We start from the raw sequence: 21,703 nt of genomic DNA on the forward strand, positions 1-21,703 counted from the left end.
TGGGTGATGGGCATTAAGGAGGGCACCTGTTGGGATGAGCACTGGGTGTTATGTGTAAGTGATGAATCACTGGGTTCTACTCCTGAAACCAATACTACACTGTATGTTAACTGACTTGAATTTAAATAAATACATTTTAAAAAAATGCCTTCTATACTTTCCTGTTCTGAAATACTTCTCACATGGTTTCCTCTAGTATATTTGAATTTATTGAAAAATACATTTTATTTATTTACAGAAAGACCTACCTTTTTCCTGGAAGGCCACTGATTGTACCAACAACAGACATATATTAATCCAATTTTACTCACTATTTTAGATACTACTTTAACATATATTAAATTATTGTAGGTTTTTGGTCTATTTCTAGCATGACCATGAGTCCTATTTTGCACAGTCCTACTTTGCACGTGTAATTATGTGTCCTATATATTAATATGAATTTTTTTTAAAGTTTATTTTTGAGAGAGAACAAGAGTCGGGGAGGGGCAGAGAGAGAGGGGGACAGAGAATCTGAAGTGGCTCTGCACAGCAGCGAGCCCGATGCCAGGCTCAAACCCATGAACTGTGAGATTGGACGCTCAATCAAATGAACCACCCAGATGCCCCTTAATATGAGATTTTAAGATTGCATTTTCTTCTAGTTTGGCTTAGCTCTGTGCCATAGGTTCTGACAAAAGGTGTTTCATCTCTTGAAGGGAGAATGGTGAATCAAAATATCGTACTACGTTATGATTTGTCTTTGTATCCCAGTAGTTTAGCTCCAAAATAAGGGGTATTCATCAGGCTCCCCATCTTGGCTCCATGCGCTAATCATTTATTTATTGCCCCATAGCTCCAAATATACCTTTCTCTGTACTGCTTTGTGATACTAGAGTTGGATATGTAAGCATTTCTCCTTTGCCAGCTGGCATAATGTTAGATTTTGTCAATAGATGGTACTAGAGGGACAGAGCAGGAATAGTGGAGGAAGGGGCTTGTCTTCTGGTTCTAGTAAGCCTTTTATTCCTTCTATGGTATGGTTTCCAACAGTGTTCAGACTAGTGTCAATTGCTAGCTTCTCAGGCTAGCTTCTCAGGCACCTATCAGGCTGAGAACCAGTCTCAGCCTGCTACTGCTATAGGAGACAGCTTCCTGCAGATAACCTTTAGCCCACCCATGCCATGGAGAGTGCTTTCTGGAGGACCATTTCTGGCACACTAGTGCCCTAGTGGTCAACTTCTTATGAATCAGGTCGTGCCTTTTGGCACAGCAGCAGGCTTCTCCTATCCCCTGAAGTTTGTAGCAGCCATATGGTCTCCAATTAGGTCAGAATTTCAGCCTTAGTTTGTGGGAGTTGCCTTCTTTCATATTCTTCTTTTTAATGTTTATTTATTTATTTATTTTTGAGAGAGGGAGCACAAGCAGGAGAGGGGGAGAGACAGAGAGAGAGAGAGAGAGAGAGAGAGAGAGAGAGAGAGAGAGAGAGATACAGAATCTGAAGCAGGATCCAGGTTCTGAGCTATCCAGTGCAGAGCTTGATATGGGGCTTGAACCCACGAACCACGAGATCATGACCTGAGCCAGTCCGATGCTCAACTGATTGAGCCATCCAGGTGCCCTGCCTTCTTCCATATTCTTAGTTTCTTCCATGTTTATTCTCTTTCAGTTCTAGAGGTAGTAAATGTTTCTTCCATTAGCAATTACTGTATTTCTTAGTCTTCTTTTACTACTTATAGTGGGTTATTACCTTTTATCTGTTAATAATTCTTTATACTGAGTATTCCATGTTCAAATTACTATCTTGGCTTCTTTGTCTCAGTTGGCCTCTGACCAATCCAGAATTTTACTAGGAGGGGAGTCCAAAAAGCTGTACAATCAAAGATGAGATTTTGGAATTGGTTTGGCCATACTATAAGGTTTGAGCACAATGTTGATTTCCTTGCAATGGGAAATAGTATACTAGTAATTCATGGCATGAAGTAGTATCACAATTGAGCTATCACTTGTGGAGGATTATGATGCAGTGTCAACTGAAGCAGAGTTGCCTTTGAGGACCCAGCAATATTGCCACATGTATATTCTATAAATACTTCTTCAAGCCTTCTACAATGGGATCTAGGTTCAATTACTTGAGTAGTCTAGGGCAAAGGAAATTGTGGAGAATACCAGTTGCTGACTTTGAGTTGATACTAATTCTTGGAGGCTTAAAAATGCCACTGTGGTCCAATAGTCAAAGTGGGGATTATGGTAGTCACTTGATAGATAGGGTCTTAGCTGAAGTTAGACTCGTAGAGGGAAAAGTTTGTCCATAGATTTAGTTTGTATGTAACTCTTGTTCCTGAAAGTGTAACTGGAATAGATATACCTAGAATTGGCAATATCGCCAGAGTGACTCTCTCACATATAGGATGTGGGCCATTATGGTAGAAGGAGTTAAGTGGAAGCCCTTGGAAATTCTCTTCCCTGCCAAGGTATTAAGCCTGATGCAGTATTGAAATCTTAGGGAATTACAGAAATTAGGGCCACAATCAAAGGACTTGAAAGACTGAGTAGTGCTTATACCTATTACATTTCTATTAACTATCCAATTTTATTTGTGGAGAAGTCAGATGAATTTTAGGGAATGATTGTGTATCATCATAAACTTAACCAGGTTGTGGTGCAGATTGCAGCTGCTATCCTGGACACAGTCTGTGTAAAATATGTTGTAAAACAACATGGCCCACTATATTGATGGGATTAGGATGATTAGATTTGATGAGCAGGAGGTAGCAAGAACTTTATATGCCTTAGGAAGACATATGCAAGCCAGACAGCAGGAGATAAACCCTATAAAATTTCAGGGGCCTCCTATTTCAGTGAAGTTTCTGGGGTCTAGTGGCTCAGATTATGTCAGGATATCCCCTCCAAAGTGAAAGGCAAGTTCCTAGTCCTTCCACACCCCTACTATGAAAAAAAGTACACTTCTTGACACACCTTTATGGTTTTTAGGGGGAAATGTATATGACATTTGAGTGTGTTACTTTGGCTCATCTACTGAGATACAGATTAGTTGGCCAGTTTTTAACTAGAGCAAGAGAAAGTTCTATAGCAAGTCCAGGCTGCATTGCAAGCTACTCTTTCACTTGGGCCTTATAATTCAGAAGATTTGATCATACTTGAAGTGTCTGTTGCAAATTAGAATAGAGTAGAAAAATTCTGGCAAGTACTAATATGAAAATAAGAGTATATACCTCTAGGATTTTGGAGTACTTCTATGTCCTCTTCTGCAGATAACTGTTTTCATTGTGAGAAACGGCTCTGGTTTGCTACTGGGCCTTGATAGAAACTGAGTATCTAATCATAGCACATCACAGATGACCATTGTAGCCTAAGCTTGTCATCATGAACTAGGTTTTTCTAACCAAATGGCCATAAGGTTTGGAGTGTACATCAATAATGTACAATGAAATGGAAATGGCATATAAAAGATCAGACCCAGGCATGTCCAGAAGATACAATAAATTTACACATACGCAGACTCCTTTGACACTGACTCCTACTGTACCAGAAATGGTAAATACATAAACCAATATGAATGATGTTTTTAATTTTTTATCTCTTTACAAGATAATTTGTTGTCTAAAGTATAATTAATATATTAATGTCTGGGGGTTTATGACACATGTAGAAGCAAAATGTGAGACAGCAATACCTCAAGGTAAGGTCTGAAGAAAATTGAATACTGATAGAAAATTCTTACACTATACATACGGAAGCATACTATTATTTGAAGGTAGACTGTGATGTTAAAGATATCTAGAGAGGCCACTAAAAAGGAATTAAAGGGAAATTACTAATAAGATAGTAGTGGAGATAAATAAAATCATTAAAAAATATTCAGTTAATCCAAAAGAAGGCTATGACAGGAGAAAAAACCCAAAGGACAGATGGTACAAATGGAGAGTATAAAAAAACTATGCATCTATCAATAATATATCAACATATCAATAATTACTTTAAATCCAAATTGCCTAAACACTTCAATCAAAATGCAGAGATTATCATGTGGGATTTTTTTATTTATTTAAATTAATTTTTTTTTTAATGTTTATTTTTGAGATAGCGTGAGTGGGGGAGGGGCAGAGAGAGAGAGACACACACAGAATCTGAAGCAGGCTCTAGGCTCTGAGCTGTCAACACAGAGCCTGACTCACGGCTCAAAGTCAACGAACTGTGAGATCATGACCTGAGCCAAAGTTGGATGCTTAACCTACTGAGCCACCCAGGCTCCCCTACTAGCTACACTTCTTTATTTTGTAGTGGTTGCTTCGGGGTTTACAATATACATCTCTGGATTTTTAAAGACAATGAAGCTGCAATACAATCGCTTGAGTCTGACATTTGGACTTTTTCCCAGCTCAATGTCTTTTTTAGTTTTTGGAGAAAGAAACTGATGACATATTATTTAACTAATATATAAACCACATCCAAATGCTGCAACAGAGCATGAAGAAATAATTTCCAGAACTGAAAATAAGAGTGAATTAGAAATACATTTACTGTTGTCTTCCAAGTTGAAACATCCAACCTTCCAGCATTTGGCTGTAAAATGTTAGAATTTATCATCTATTAGAGTGCTGAAAGTAGTCTGCAGTGAGCCGTCTCTCCATAATTTCTGGGCCATTTGTGTTTAATATGAATATCCAGACTTATCTGGCAAGCACGAAACACTTGGTGACATTTACAATGATCTATGATTGTGAATTTAAGATTTCTAATTTAGTAGAAGCTAGCATGAGAAATCAATTGCAAATGTAACCTAATTATAAATTAAACTATCTCCCATTGAGTTGCATAGTGCTACCTTGGTGAAAGACTGCAAACAATATTATCCTTCTCATCGAAATAAAACCTATTTTATTGTTAATTTAAAAACATAATGGTTATTTTTTATCAATAAAATTAAGAAACATATTTTCTAAAATTTGCCTTAAATTGATGTTCTTCATTTACACTAATTGCCCATTAAGGAGTACATAAGTGCCAAACTTTATGAACACTGCAATTGAAGATATAGGCAAAGAATCTCCTTAATCTTGGGTATTAAATGTCTTGTTTCAGTGCTCTTGGGTAATCACAACTATCCTCAATTTAGGGAATTAGAATTTCCCCATCATCTTCTTGACCTTCCCATCCCTATGAAATCCATATTGACATTCCATGGCACAGAGTCAGTGCAAGTTCTTATTCTGGTACTTTCATTACTTGATGACTTGATCTACAACCTTATCTGTGCAGGGGGTCTACAAATCTGTCCAACTGAGTCTACTTTCACACTTCATTTTTTGGTTGCCACCAACATATCCCCATACACTTCTTAGAGGAGTATGGAAAGTTCTGATTTATTGTGTTCACTAACTTGTGAATGTCACAGGAAGTTAGATCAACTCTCTCATAGCAATAAGAATTGTGAAGACAAAACAGACTCTTCATAGTATCAGGCAGTGCCTTGATGTGATTCAGTAGTCTGATCACTGCACAGTAATCTAGTGAAAGTAAGTATGAGTAATTGGGTCCCTTCCCTCTACAGCATTTCAGAGATTACTTCAGACAAAGACAATCCTAGTTTCAGAACTATCAATGTGTATAAAGATCCAGTCTCTGCTAATCACTTGTGATTATGAACATTATAATTTCATCCTGATACTGCAACAAGGCATGGAAAAATCCAGCTCATTTATCAAACCTTTCATTTTGTGATATTCCAAGGTGTATGTAGGAATTTATATAAGGAGGTATATTCTTAATATATTTAGACTAAGACTAAGCAGAGTGGAATCTAGTAGTCAGTGGGTTGAACTTAATCAAGTGGACTATGGCCAACTTGTAGTTCTAAAACAATGGAATTGATTGCCAACATTTGTAACTTGTAGCATTTCATATACAAATCCAGATTTTCAGCTTTTCTTAAAAACAAAAACAAAAACAAACAAAAAAAAAACCAACAACATCCTAACATCCTAACAACAATCAATTGGAGCTGATTAAATGCTGCCCCTGGGAGTGAGGGTGAGTGATCTCCAGTGTACTATTTTCCATGCAACTCTTATTTGCCTGCCTGGCTCCAAGTAGACATTTGAATTCTTCATCCTTGTTAATGTAATATCAATTAATCTTATGTGGTCCTTTAGCTCCATTTAAGATTTGGAACTTTTAACATTATTTTATTTGGATGTGTTCAGTTTTCTATGTATTATTCATTAAGTGTTATTCTTTCTTTTTCCTTTAAAATGAGGAATTTGGGTTTGCAAAGAGCAGGAAGAATATACTCATAATAAGTAACTATTCAGAAGTTCATGTTGCATTGCACTGTAATAAATGTTAATGAACTCTGAACATTTACATGGCACTAATTTACTAAAATAGACATTATAAATCTTGACTACTACTAGATAATCCATCATATAAGGTATAGTAATTATGGGAAAACTATATAATCTATTTGTATATGTTTTCTCTTGGTCAAAGATACTTGAGCACGACACTCTTACATAATTGTTGGTCATTGTGTAATATTTTTCAGGATAGCCACATTTAGTCACCTTTACTCTAGTTTAGAACTTGGCAGGATAGCTTCAGGTTTACCATATTTTGGTAAACACCAAACACCAGTGTTGATAGGAACTATTATTTCAGCAGATATATTAAGGAATCTAAGTAGCTTTTCATCAGCCTTGCTCAATTTCATGTTGGAATAATTGAAACTGCATAAAATAACCCCATCCTCCAAAGCAACAATATATAGTCAAACCTAGCAGCTTATATTTGAATTCTGCCTCTCCTGATATGCTTTCTAGATATACATGGAAAAACTATTTTGTTTTTATTTCTGTTACTGAACATATGGTAAGCTAACTAGTTTATGATTTATCCTACAATGTATTTCCTGTCACTTACTTAATTTTCTAATTTCAGTGATGTATAACCAAAGTGTTGTATCTGAGACTCAGTGACACTTATAGTGCTGTTATTGATTAATACAGTTACTTTTCAAATCTATTTTGTTCACTTAGAGTTTTTCATACCATGTTTATTTGATTTGGTTCTGTTTAATTTGTTCTTAAAAAAAAAATCACACATGGGGTGTTTGTTTCCTGACATCAGAAAGAAGGTATTATGCTGTCTAAATGAACCAAAATTTATGTTGCAGTTATGAAAATGGAAATAATAGACACATGTTCCTTTCTATACTCTCAAGTCAGAATTATATATTTCTCTGGCTAATCAGTCATTATAATTAGTCACTTAAAGAGTTAACTATGTCTGGAACATACTTATTCAATATATTTAAATGAAGAGGCTATTTTCTTTTATTTATTTATTTAAAAAAATTTTGTTTAACGTTTATTTATTTTTGAGACAGAGAGAGAGAGAGCATGAACGGGGGAGGATCAGAGAGAGAGGGAGACACAGAATCTGAAACAGGCTCCAGGCTCTGAGCAGTCAGCACAGAGCCCAATGTGGGGCTCAAACTCACATACCGCGAGATTGTGACCTGAGCCGAAGTCGGACGCTTAACCGACTGAGCCACCCAGGCGCCCCTATTTTCTTTTATTAAGAATATAATGCTAAGTATAATTATATAGCAAAAATGATTTTGATATAAGCATACTGAAAATATTTTAAGTTGAAAACTTTCACTTTAAGTTGCTTATAAATTTGTTTCTCCTTATTATATTGTGTCAAAAATAGAAAAAGGAAGCAGAATATAATCTTGTTTTTAGGAATTAGAATAGATACATTTAATTAGCTTTGGAAAATGGGGTAATCATCAATCTTGTCAAAATATTTAGTCTAGTTATTAGCTGAAGAATATGGTAAGTGATTGAAAAATTATCAGAATGAAGTCTGAAGATTAGAATGATTCATTAATTCATATACACCATTAAAAAAGATTAGTGGTGTTAAGAATATAATATAAAATTAATATAAAATAATAACAAATGATATAAAATATATAATATAAAAGAATCACAAATATTACATAATATTCTTTGCCCTTTCTTTATACAATGTTCCCAGAAGCCACATTTAGTTTCATGGCTTCAGGTACCACGTATAAGTACTGATCATTTCCAAATATACAGATTGCTTCCAGTATGTATTTACACCCTGAACTCTGCACTGAGCTCTAGTCTTCCATGAATTACTGTATGTATGACATCTCTACCTTGAAGTTTTATAACAACAAGAAAACATTTCAATATTGAACTTGTCTTTCTTCCAGTCCTGCTCTGGCTTCTGTTTTCTCTATTGGACAAGTGCTTACAGTTATTAGCCAGGACTGTGTTGCATGGCTCCATTATCTGGCAGAAGGCTGTGGAAAGGGAGGTTGGAAATTGGGATTGTGGTAGCAACCAATAAGATCTGTCTCAAGTACATAGAAACTCTGTTGCTTTTGGAATTAATTTAATTTCTTTGTGACAGTTTCTGTATCTGTGAATTGATACAGAATGCTGAATGCTGGGCAAATAGTAGGTGCTTAGTAAATATTAGTAACATTTCTGTAATTTCTTGCTGCATAACCAGTCACCCTAAAATGTAGTGTCTTAAAATAATAACAATATAACAACAAAAACAATTTATTTTTCATGACTGCACTAATAGTGACACATAGGGTTTGATTGCTAAAGACTTAGGGCCCAAAATGACAGTGCTTAAAGGTACAGTCCATTGCAGGAAAAAAATACAAATATCAACAACTTTAAAGTAAGAATATTCTTCATAGTTAAAGGCTACAAGGGTTCCAGAGAAGTCAAGAGTGAGCTCTAATTGTCTTCCTTCTCTAATGCCATATCAGGACATGCATTATGAACACATTCATGAACAGCTCAGAATCTGGGAGCCCAAAACAGAACCTTTCCACAGTTTCTTATACTCTGTTGGCCACATGGGATATTTTGCTACATAACCAGTACCAATAGTAAAGCCCTCCAGGAGTCTCACCAAGGCCAGGGGCAAATCATCAATCTCACTGCTATTAATAAACAATGCTGACAAGCTGGTACAAACCACTCTGAAACTTATGGGAGCCATAATTGCAAAGCAAGACTATTAGTCAGTAGTTTCATATCTTTACCAAAGATCAGTGCCTTGTAGATAATTTAACAAAACAACTCACACTAATTCCAGGTCTACTGGAATTAACCTTCACAAGTACAATGATTCTCTGGTTTTGCTGGACTCAATTGCCTCATTTTTCTAATCCATATGGTATCAGCTGGGATCACTTATCTGGCTGCATTCCAGAATAAATAAAACAGGGCATGTTACTAAATAATAGGTTAATAAATATTTTTCAATCATTGTTTTCAATCATTTTTGTCATGATGTCTGCAATATTGCATTTTTGTAATATTTCTTGGGGGAAAAAAAAGAGGGGCTGGTAGTTACTTAGACCTTAGTTTCGTTTGTGTCCCTACTGGTTGTATTTAAAGCTAAGTTATTTAATCTCTCTGGATCTCATTTTTCCTATTGGGCAAAATTGAATCGTGTCTATCTTGCAGGATATTTAAGGATTAAAGGTAACTCAAGAATATATTGGAATAGGAATATATTGGAACACAGCATAGGAATATATATATATATATATATATATATATATATATATATATATATATATATATATATGAATATAACATAGGAATATAGTGCCTGCCACACAGTGGTGCTCAGTAAACATAGGGAATTAAAGTTTCATTTTTTTGTAAGAAGGATCAAAGATAGGGAGAGCTAAAAGCATTAAGAAAATATTGATTGCAGAAGTGAGAGTTTTATAGACTAAGAAAAGCCTCTAAACTAATAAAACCCTTTTTGTGATACCTAGATGGATGCTAGTAAAAAGACATTCAGTCCCCCCCGCCCCACACACCTTTTCTGCAATGTCATGGCATTATAGCAAGGGTATTAGATATGTGATGATAAAACTTTAGAATGAGGCCATTTTCAAAATGGAAGAACAAGCAACAATTAAATTAGATATGAAACTAAAGTGTATAGAAACAAATGGAAATATTTAAAAACACTTTTTATGTTTATTTTTGAGAGAGAGAGAGAAAGGAAGAGAGAGAGAGAGAATGAGTGGGGAAGGGCAGAGAGAGAGGAGACACAAAATCCGAAGCAGCCTCCAGGCTCTGAGTTGTCAGTGCAGAGCCTGATGTGGGGCTTGAACTCGCAAACTGCGAGATCATGACCTGAGCTGAAGTTGAACACTCAACCGACTAAGCCACCCAGGCTCCCTGAAACAAAGAAAATCTTAAAAATAGAGTTCTCTCTAAATCTTACTGCACCAAATCTCATTTGGTAATCATAATATTGTCAGTTTGAGTATTTTTTATTTTGAGTTCTATACTGGAATAATCAGTTTAAGTCCATGACATAAGTTCAGACACTATATGCATGCTACTACGTTCTGTGCAAATATCAGAGATCTTGCAAACTATCTTCTGTATTTCAAAGAGAGATGCAGAAAAGTCAAAAGTTATGGATGGTATTCATCCGTCTGTAGTTCCATCTATTCAATTAATATTATTGAACTATTAGGTGTCAAAAATTGTAAAGCTAACTTTTTCCTTCTAAGAATTACCATCACCACAACGCTTAGACTTGGCTGGTACCAGTGTTATATTTTCTGCTACATTTCTGGTTTCATGAAATCCTTTATATTTTTAGTTTTTGTGGAATGGGACAGACAGACTTCTGGTTGAACAAGATAGATTGAATCCATGCTTATATCTTAGCTTCCTCTTGTGGTAGCATCCCCTCCCTAAGGAGAAAAACAAAAATAAAAACAAAAACAAAAGAAAAGCCTCAAGGCAACCTGGTTAAACATGTACATAACAACATCCCTCATGACCTTGTGACATGAGACCACTTAATCAGACTTCATGTTTGTGGGTTACCATATATAGGAGACAAATATATATATATATATATATATATATATATATATATATATATATATATATATATATAAAACTATACCCCGTGGCATTCAGGGCACGGTTCTTCGGGTATAAACCCAGCTGAGTGGTGCTGGCACAAATAAAGTTGCTTCCTGGAAAGAAAATCCTCCGTGTCACCATCTCTGTGTGAGAATCCTGCTACACTCCCTCTACTAGTTTGGTAGGACTATTATAACTGAGTACCACAGACTGGGAGGCTTAAACAGAAGAAATTTATTTTCTCACAGTTCTGGGGGCTAGAAGTCTGAAATCAGGGTGTTGTCCGTGACTTCTTCTGAGATTTCTGCCCTTGGCTTGTAAATAGCTATTTTCTCTTTGCATCTTCATGTGATCTTTCCACTGTGCACAGTCATGTCTATATTCAAAATTCCTTTTTTTATGAAGAAACCAGTCACATAAGATTAGGGCCAACCCTAAAAACCTTATTTTAACTTATTATATATTTAAAGTCCTTATCTCCAAATACAGTTATATTCTGAAGTACTAGGCGTTAAGACTTCAACATATGAATTTTGGAGGAACAACAGTTTAGCCCATAATACTCCCAAAGCGCCACTAAATTAATAAGTAAAAGAATATGAAAGGTGCAATACTACAAACACAAAAAGAATGAGAGAAGAGATGATAATAGATAAAAGATATCTTCAGTTTTCAAAACTGTAAAGTGGATGGGCAAATGGTAAATGTAAAAGTTGATGGGTAAATGTAAAATGGTAGAGTGGAGGAAGCTACTATGTGAATACCTTCGGAGAGGAATGCCACCAAGAAAGCCAGTTTACCTTATAGTACCTTCAAAAAGCCCAGGAATATTAATTACATTGGAAGGTGGCAGGTGGGACTGAAAACAGCAGGATTGGTGATAATCTGGATACGAAGCACAATCTCCTATAGCTGGACAACTTTCTCACCCCCACTGCAGGAGAAGATGTGAGGTCTGTTGGCGGAGAAATCAAATGAGAGAGCCTCTGGATTTAGGGATATTGAGATAAAAGAGGAAAGGCGTGAGATGATGTAACAAAAATGGAGGGTATTTCTAGACTCCAGATAAAAAGAATGAAAGCTCCTTGGAGAAATGGCTGATTCCAGGTTTGGAGCAGGAATTGTATCTGAAGAACCTAAAGCATATTGTTATACCAGAAAGCAGGGTGGCTATGATAGACTACCCAGGGTCATATCAAAAGGACTCAGGGGCTCATTTAAATAGGTTCCCACCAACGAAATATAGGATGAATTCAGTCTTAACAAGCAATACAACTCCAATGAGTTAAGATCATTCAAATCTTTTTAAATCCATGAGTTTAAAATTAGAATTTTAAAAACTCATTGATTAGTATTGGAAGATGCAAGAGTCTAACTTGGTATTTTGAAACTGGTAAATAGAAGGAAAGAAAAAAAAAAACAACCAAGCATTTATCTTGCTTTTCCTATATGAACTGTATCTTAGGGTAAGTAAATAATTCATGAGAGAAGTCTCTTTTTATAGAAGTATTTCAGGCAATAAATAAGAAGGAATTATAGAATTATATTATCATTTTAGAATTCCTACTGAATGACTAGATCTAGTCAGTTATCATTAATGACTGCTAACATTGTAGAATAGATAGAATCAGTTATAATATGTGCCTCCTGGTGGAAGTATACAGGGCTACCAATGAAGTAATCTTGAAAAAATATTGAATTCGAATCTGATCAAGCCCTTACAACAAACTGCCAGTTTACAGGAAGTACAAGGGACAGGAGACACATAGATAGTCAAGAAAATACGAACTGTGGGGAATTCTCAGAAATTGGACAAAAACTTAGCTTTTTCACCAAATAAATTGAAAGAGAATAAAATAAAGTGATGCAGAAGAACCTATAGATTATAAGATGATAAGAGACTTAAAAATATTGGCCCCTTGTAAGTGTGGACTGTAATTGGGTTCTGATTAAGACAAACAAAATTATTTTTATTATTGTTCACATAAATTTGAGGCAGTCACAAAAATTAGAACTCTGAATAAATAAAGAATCAAATAATTGTTTTAAGTTGGAAAAATGGTTTTGTGTTTATGTTAAAATGAGTCCCTTATCTTTTAGAAATACATGCTGAAGTATGTATTGATAACATTATATTTTGCATTCTCCTCTACCACATTGGAGTTAGAATTGGGGAAGCTGATAGGATTAAGAAACAAATTTGGACATGAGTTGAGAATTATTATTGACCCTGGGTGAAAGGTATGTAGGAGTTTCTTCAACTGTGCTTTATGTTTTTTTGCATGTTTTTAATTTTGCATAATTATAACTAAGACAAGAAGAAAATGGAGGGTTTAAGTGGAAGTTTATATGCAGAATGCGAGAGAGTTCCAGGTACCATTCCCACTCACCCAAATTGTCATCAGACTTGAGAAAAGACTGATATTTGGGGACCCGCTAATGAATTATGATTCCATCACAGCATAATGAAGTCCAATAGCTTTCAAGGCAAATCTGTCCACATATGAATTTTTCAATCAGCTCTTTTATTGGCTCACTCTTAAATCTGAATGGGGAGCAAGGGATCACCAGACATTTGAGGAAATCCTCCAATGCAAAACACAAGGACAAACAAAAATGCAACATCAATAAAACTCCAAGGAAACAGACAATAAAGAGAGCAGAACTATAAATAAAATTATAATTAATATCCTCGGAAATATGGAGGATAATGCAAGCATGAACAAAGATTTAGAGAATTAGCGAACTTGAGAATTAAAAATGTGACTGCGGAAGTTAAAATTATAGAATGCGAGCTGAAAGAAATACCTGGTTACCTGGTCTTACTGTAGTCCTTAATTTACATGAAGTCGCTCTGAAACTCTAGGAAACAGTGGTGGTTACAGAACCATTGGAATGTGTACCTGGATGAGGCCTACCAATGTGATTTTTAAACTGATTTAGGTCTCCATTCTGGCTGCACATTAGAATCAAATAGATAAACATAGGGGAAGGGAAGGAAAAATAAGATAAAAACAGAGAGGAGGCAACCAGAAGAAACTCTTAAATACAGAGAACAAACTGAGGGTTGCTGGAGGAGTGTTGGGTGGGGATATGGACTAATGGGTGATGGGCATTGAGGAGGGCATTTGTGATAAATCAATCACTAAATTCCACTCCTGAAACCATTATTACACTATATGTTAGATAACTTGGATTTAAATAAAATTAAAAAAGAACATAGGATTCAAGAAAGATTCAAAAAGATTCAGGAAAAATTCAAAATTTAGATTTTAGAAAGATTTAATGGACATTAGAGATTTAGGGTCATTTGTTGTTTTTAATAAAAATCCTTATGTAAGTTGATTTTGCTTATAACAACAACAACAAATAAGGTAAAATTTCTGGAGAGACAAGATAAAATAATTCTGTGAAAGCAGAGTCCCAGATTCCCCAAGTCTCTGTAGTAGATGTACGAGTTGTGTAAAACCATAGAAATAAAGATTTACTTGCGGGGGAAACAAAACAAAACAAAAATAAGACAAAACAAACAGACAAACAAACAAATGAACCAGAAAGCTTTAAATTTAAAAAAAATGTCTGGGTCTCATTTCGATTGTCTTTAATTTGAATAAAGTGGACTGAGTCGTTGTTATTTTTATAAATCCCCCAAATGATCATCTTGTGCAGCCTAGTTTTAGAGCCATTAACCTAGTGTGAGCTTCTCAAAAGTAGACCCCATGCTTCACTTATTACTATATACCAGTGCTTTGCACATAGTAAACATTTAATGTTTAAAAAAATTTTTTTAATGTTTATTTATTTTTGAAAGAGACAGTGTGAGTGGGGGAGGGGCAGAGAGAGACGGTGACTCAGAATCTGAAACAGGCTCCAGGCTCTGAGCTGTCAGCACAGAGCCCAACGTGGGGCTCGAACTCATGAACCACGAGGTCATGACCTGATCCAAAGTTGGACACTTAACTGACTGAGCAGCCCAGGCACCTCTAAACTTTTAGTATTTTTAATTAAAAGAATAATCATCTCTGATGGTGACTCCCAAGGTAAAGGAGTAAAGGTAGAACCGTATGGCTTCTCCCTGTCCCCCTAATCCCTGCATGCCATCTGATCAAATGGATGATTATACTTTATTTAAAAGAAGAGGCCCATTTTTATTAGGTTACACATGAAAAGATGCCATAAACAACCTGCCTTAATAATCTTTAGCTTCCGTTTCCAAGGCAGAATACTCCTTAGATCTAGGACTTCTCCCTTGGGATGTATGTACTTAGCAGAAGATGCTGTAATCCCCTTTTGGACAGAGCTGTGGTTCTTTATTATACATGAGGATCATCTGTGAGGCTTGTTAGAAGTGTGGATTCCTCTACTCAGTGAGATTCTGCTCACTAGATCTCAGATGAGACACTGTGGTGAAGGGAACTATGTATTTAATAGGTTGATACTAATGTGGGTAGTCTGTTGATAACAATTTTAAAAAGCAGGATAAATATTACAGCATTTTCAGCCAGTGCCTAGGGTTTGGTCTTCTCAAAGTCTTTTCACCTTTATATTGTCATAAATGGAGGCTTGTCTTGAGTGGTCAGTGTCTCATAGTCCTCTATTTAAAAATTTTTTTAATTGTCCTAAGCCTAACTTTTTAGAAGCAAGAGCTAATTTTACTACTATATCTTATTTTCGTGAAATAAAGTTCAGTAACATTAGGAACTTTATGAAAAAACAGTAAAAAAGGAAAAAGATATTCACTGAAGAGGTCAAGATTTCATTTCTGCTTTTATGCAGAATAAACCCAAGACTAAGTATATTCATTTATCTCATTATTCACACTTAAGTCTTTTCCCTGTGATCCATAGTAATGAGCACTAACACAATGTTTATAACAGTAGGAAGGTAATCCCAATTTTTCAGTAGCTGATTATTTTATACCAAGCCTGCCTATATGTAGAAGATGGATATAGCATAATGGTAACATTTAAGAAAATAGGTTAATATGGTATATTTCAAGTTATGTTCTCTATATTTCTATATTTGATATGTATCTCATAGGTTTGTATAAACAGAATTATGTAGAAGTTTTTTTTAATTCTAAACTTAACTTCCTATAAGTTTGTAGATTTAAAAACAATCTTATTCCATAGCCAAAGTACATCTTTTCTAGCAGCCACCAAATAATGGCATAGACTTGTTCATTTGAGACAAGATAACATGGACCTTCATACACATTTTTAGATTCAAACTTATTAATAAGAATAGGTACTTGTGTATAAGAATTTATCCTCAATAAAAATTTCCCAGGTGTTATTGTTATTATTTAATATGTAGGCTTTAAGATATTTTACTATGGTTAGAACTAGCTATTGCTCTAATTTGGAGTCACATTATTTCCCAGAGGAACCTATCTCCAAATCCATTATATGATCAGTGAAAATGTAGGATTCAATGCATACATTTATCTTTTCATCCATTCTTCGGGCAAATATTAACTGAGCACCTACTATGCTCCACATAGTCTTCTGTACTGTAAAGATACAGGAGCAAACAAAACAAAAAATAACTGCCCTCTTGGAGCTTACAATGTAGCAGAAAATTGTATTTTGGATAGTAAAACATGATAAGGCTAAAAAATAGGTAGGAAAGGGGGAAGGAGTTACTTAGGGGAGGCAATTAAATTGAGATTGGGTGGCCTAGAAATGACTCATTGAGAAGGTAACATTGAATAGTGTTATGACTGAAATGAAGGAGTGAGCCCTGGAGTTATCTCGGAGAACATCTCAAACAGAGTGCAAAGGTCCTGAGATCTTATTGATAAACAGAGTGAATGGAAATGAGAAATAGGGTGCCTGGGTGGTTCAGTTGGTTAAGTGCCTGACTCTTGATTTCAGCTCAAGTCATGATCTCACAGTTTGTGGGACTGAGCCCCAGGTGGGTCTCTGTGATGACAGTATGGAGCCTGCTTGTGATTCTCTCCTTCTGTCTCTGCTTCTCCCCTGCTTGTGCTTGATTTCTCCCTCTCTCTGTCAAAATAAATACAATGAAACAAAAAAAAAAAAAAAAAAAAAAAAAGGGAAATGGAAAAGTAATAGGAGATTAGGTTAGAGTGCTGATAGTGAGTCTGGGGGGTGAAAGTCATATCATATTAAGACCTTGATTTTTGCTCAACATGAGATTGGAAGCCACTGAATGGATTCAAGAAGAGGAGTGGTACAGTATGACTCAGGACCTTAACTGGATCCATCACTAGCTGCCATGTTGAGAAATAGACTGAAGGAGGATAAGGGTGGAAGCAGGGGGGAAGTTAGGAAGATTTCACAATAATCCAGGTAAGAGATGGAGGCTTGGATCAGAGTGATGTCTTTGGAGATGGAGAGAAGTGGGGTTGGTTTTAGACATATAATGATAGAGATGACAGGATTTCCTGATAGAGTTTTATTATATATCCAAGTATGTAATTCATAAATTAAGGAATAATTCTTTACATTGTAAAAAAGCAGAGGAGGTATATATGAAACAGAAGATTTGAAACTTTTTAATAGTATGAAAAGTATTGTATAAGATTACTAAAATCTTTGATGATTAATATATACTACTTTTTGATATATATTTAAATAACGCTTGTATATATTTTGTAAATATATATAGTACTGTGTTTAAATTCTTGATATTATATATATATATATATATATATATATATATATCTCAAGTTAAATGTGTTTAAGATAATAGAAAAGTCAGTATGAGTATTTTCTGAATTAAGTTTTACTGTTATAAAGTATCTGGCTAAAACTTAATTTCTTACATTTTCTAATATTTGTATTTGAAATAAAATATATCCTGAAGCTTATTTGTTGGAAACAAGGTAGTTTATTGATTAATAGAAACTTGAAAATATAGTAAAAATATTTTCTTAGATAAGATTTGGTTGTATACTTTTAAATAGAAGAAATATAGAAACCACCTTTATTCATTGTAATTTTTAATTATGTGAAGTAGATAATTTTTTTCTGAGCTCTATCAGTAGAGGGCAGCAAAGTTTCAAGTAGTATGTTTTCAGGTTCCTAGGGAAATTTGCTAAGGAAAATTTTTTGTTGTTTCTCTTAAGTTTGTTCTGGCTTGCCTTTTAATGAAGTGCTTTAGTAATTTCGTGTAGGAATTTGCTTAAAAACCCTGTAACTTTGGTTCATATATTTAGCCAACTGTTCCCTTAGGTACTATAGATGCTTTCTTAATGAGAACATGTATTTTTTCTTTTGTAATTTAGGGAGTACCGGGGCCTGGAAAATATGACATTAAAAGTCAATTTCAGAAGACTGAAAGTATGATACCAAGCGTAAATGATGCATCACCTGCTTTTCTTTCTCAGTCCCAGGTAATGTTCTACAGTCATTTTCATACATAGAGCATAATAGATACAAGTGAAGCCAGAAACAAATCTGGTGGTGTTTTGGGAGATTATAAAAAGAAAAGTTAGAGATGCCTGGGTAGCTGAGGCAGTTAAGTGTCTGACTCTTGATTTTGGCTCAGGTCATGATCTCATGGTTTGTGGGATCAAGCCCGCATTGGGATTCATGCTGACAGTGACAGCATGGAGCCTGCTTGATTTTCTCTCTCTCTTTCTCTCTCTGCTCCTCTCCCCCACCCCCCCACCTCTCTGTGTCTTTCTCAAAAATAAATAAATAAAACTTTAAAAAATTATATTAAAGAGGACTTTTTGGGAGTGCTATAATGATTTCAGGAGTAGATTCCAGTGATTCATCTCCTACATATAACACCCAGTACTCATCCCAACAAGTATCCTCCTTAATGCCCCTTGCCCATTTAGCCCATCCCCTTCACAAAACCCCTCCAGCAACCCTCAGTTTGTTCTCTGTATTTAACCGTCTCTTATGTTTTATCTCCCTCCCTGTTTTTATATTAATTTTTCTTCCTTCCCTTATGTTCATCTGTTTTGTATCTTAAATTCCACATATGAGTGAGGTTACGTGATATTTGTCTTTCTCTAATTGACTAATTTGCTTAGCATAATACACTCTTATTCCATCCACATTGTTGCAAATAGCAAGATTTCATTCTTTTTGATTGCTGAGTAGTATTCCATTGTATATATATACCACATATTCTTTATCCATTCATCTGTCAATGGACATTTGGGCCCTTTCCATAATTTGGCTATTGTTGATAGCTCTGCTATAAGCATTGAGGTACATGTGCCCCTTTGAAACAGAACTCCTGTATCCTTAATATAAATACCTAGTAGTGCAATTGCTGGGTCGAAGGGTAGTTATATTTTTAATTTTTTGAAGAACCCCCATACTGTTTTTTAGAGTGGCTGCACCAGTTTGCATTCCTACAAGCAGTGCAAAAGAGATCCTCTTTCTCCTCATCCTCGCCAACATCTGTTGTTGCCTGAGTTGTTCATGTTAGCCATTCTGACAGGTGTGAGGTGGTATCTCATTATGGTTTTGATTTGTGTTTCCTTGATGATGAATGATGTTGAGCATATTTTCATGTGTCTGTTAGCCATCGGATGTCTTCTTTGGAAAAATGTCTATTCATGTCTCTTGCCCATTTCTTCACTGGATTATTTGTTTTTTGGGTGTTGAGTTTGATAAGTTCTTTATAGATTTTCGATGCTGACCCTTTATCTCATATGTCATTTGCAAATATCTTCTCCCATTCTGTCAGCTGCCTTTTAGTTTTACTGATAGTTTCCTTCACTGTACAGAAGCTTTTTATCTTGATGAGGTCCCAATAATTCATTTCTGCTTTTGTTTCCCTTCCCTCTGGAGACATGTCAACTAAGAAGTTGCTGTGGCCCAGGTCAAAGAGGTTGTTACCTGTTTTCTCCTCTAGGACTTTGATGGCTTCCTGTCTTACAGTTAGGTCTTTCATCCATTTTGAGGTTATTTTTGGGTATGGTGTAAGAAAGTGGTCCAGGTTCATTCTTCTGCATGTCGCTGTCCAGTTTTCCCAGCACCACTTGCTGAAGAGACTGTCTTTATTCCATTGGATATTCTTTTCTGATTTGTCAAAGGTTAGTTGGCCATATGTTCGTGGGGCCATTTCTGGGTTCTCTACTCTGTTCCATTGATTTATGTGTCTGTTTTTCTGCCAATACCATACTGTCTTGATGATTACAGATTTGTAATACAACTTGAAGTCGGAATTGTAATGCCTTCAGCTTTGGTTTTCTTTTTCAGGATTGCTTTGGCTATTTGGGGTGTTTTCTGGTTCCATACAAATTTTAAAATTGTTTGTTCTGGCTCTGTGAAAAATGCTGGTGTTATTTTGATAGGCATTGCATTTAATATGTAGATTGCTTTAGGTAGTATCAACATTTTAACAATATTTGTTCTTCCAATCCATGAACATGGAAAGTTTTTCCATTTTTTTGTGTCTTCTTCAATTTCTTTCATAAACTCTCTATAGTTTTTAGTGTATAGATTTTTCACCTCTTTGGTTAAGTTTATTCCTGGGCATTTTATGTTTCTTGCTGCAGTTGTAAATGGGGTTGATTCCTTGATTTTTCTTTCTGCTGCTTCATTACTGGTGTATAGAAATGCAATGGATTTCTGTGCATTGATTTTATATCCTGTGACTTTGCTGAATTCATGGATCAGTTCTAGCAGTTTTTTGGTAGAATCTTTTGGGTTTTCCACATAGAGTATCCTATAGTCTGTGAAGAGTTCGACTTTCTCCTTGCTGATTTGGATGGCTTTTCTTTTTTTGTGTTGTCTGAATGCTGAGGCTAGGACTTCTAACACTATGCTGAATAACAGTGGTGAGAGTGGACATCCTTGTCATGTTCCTGACCTTAGGAGGAATGCTCTCAGTTTTTCCCCATTGAAGATAATATTAGTGGTGGGTATTTTTCTTGAGGATTTTATCAAGAAAGGATGCTGTATTTTGTCAATTGCTTTCTCTGCATCTATTGAGAGGTTCATGTGGTTCTTATTCTTTCTTTTTAATGTGATGTATGATATTGATTGATTTGTGGATATTGAACCAGGAATAAATCCCACTTGATTGTGGTGAATACTTCTTTTACTGTATTGTTAGATTCAGTTTGCTAGTATCCTGGTGAGAATTTTTGCATCCATGTTCATCAGGGAAATTGGTCTATAGTTATTCTTTTTATTGTGATCTTTGTCTGCTTTTAGAATCAAGGTAATGCTGGTCTCATAGCATGATTTTGGAAGTTTTCCTGCCATTTCTATTCTTTGGAACAGCTTCCAAAGAATAAGTATTAACTCTTCTTTAAATATTTTGTAGAATTCCCCTGGAAAGCCTTCTGGCCCTGGACTCTTGTTTGTTGAAAAATTTTTGATTATGATTATTAATTCAATTAATTTAATGGTTATAGATCTGTTCAAATTTTCTATGACTTCTTGTTTCAGTTTTGGTAGTTTATATGTTTCTAAGAATTTGTCCATTCTTCCAGATTGCCCAATTTATTGGCATATAACTTCTCATAATATTCTCTTATTATTGTTTGTATTTCTGCTCTCTAATCTTTATTATTTCCTGTCTTCTTCTGGTTTTGGGCTTTATTTGCTATTCTTTTTCTAGCTCTTTATGGTGTAAGGTCAGATTGTGTATCTGAGAAATTTCTTCCTTCTTTAGGAAGGCCTGGATTGCTATATACTTCCCTCTTATTACTGTCTTTGCTGCATCCCAGTTGGGATTGTCATGTTTTCATTTTCATTGGCTTCCATGTACTTTTTAATTTACTCTTTAATTTCTTG

General features: G+C 35.3%; 1 protein-coding gene across 5 annotated transcripts in view; it reads left to right on the forward strand.

Moving 5' to 3' along the window:
* The window catches only part of STPG2 (sperm tail PG-rich repeat containing 2), a 618,205-nt gene that overhangs the window by 110,094 nt on the left and 486,408 nt on the right, over positions 1-21,703 (forward strand). For all 5 annotated transcript variants that reach the window (XR_006201804.1, XR_006201805.1, XM_042935852.1 and 2 more), the window contains exon 8: positions 18,220-18,327. Coding sequence is in view for 3 of the 5 variants with exons in the window: in XM_042935852.1 (XP_042791786.1) it covers positions 18,220-18,327 (108 nt within the window). In the remaining 2 variants the exon portion in view is untranslated. The remainder of the gene's footprint in view (positions 1-18,219; positions 18,328-21,703) is intronic.

This window comes from Panthera leo, chromosome B1, assembly GCF_018350215.1.
Source record: "Panthera leo isolate Ple1 chromosome B1, P.leo_Ple1_pat1.1, whole genome shotgun sequence".
In the NCBI taxonomy this organism is placed as follows: domain Eukaryota; kingdom Metazoa; phylum Chordata; class Mammalia; order Carnivora; family Felidae; genus Panthera; species Panthera leo.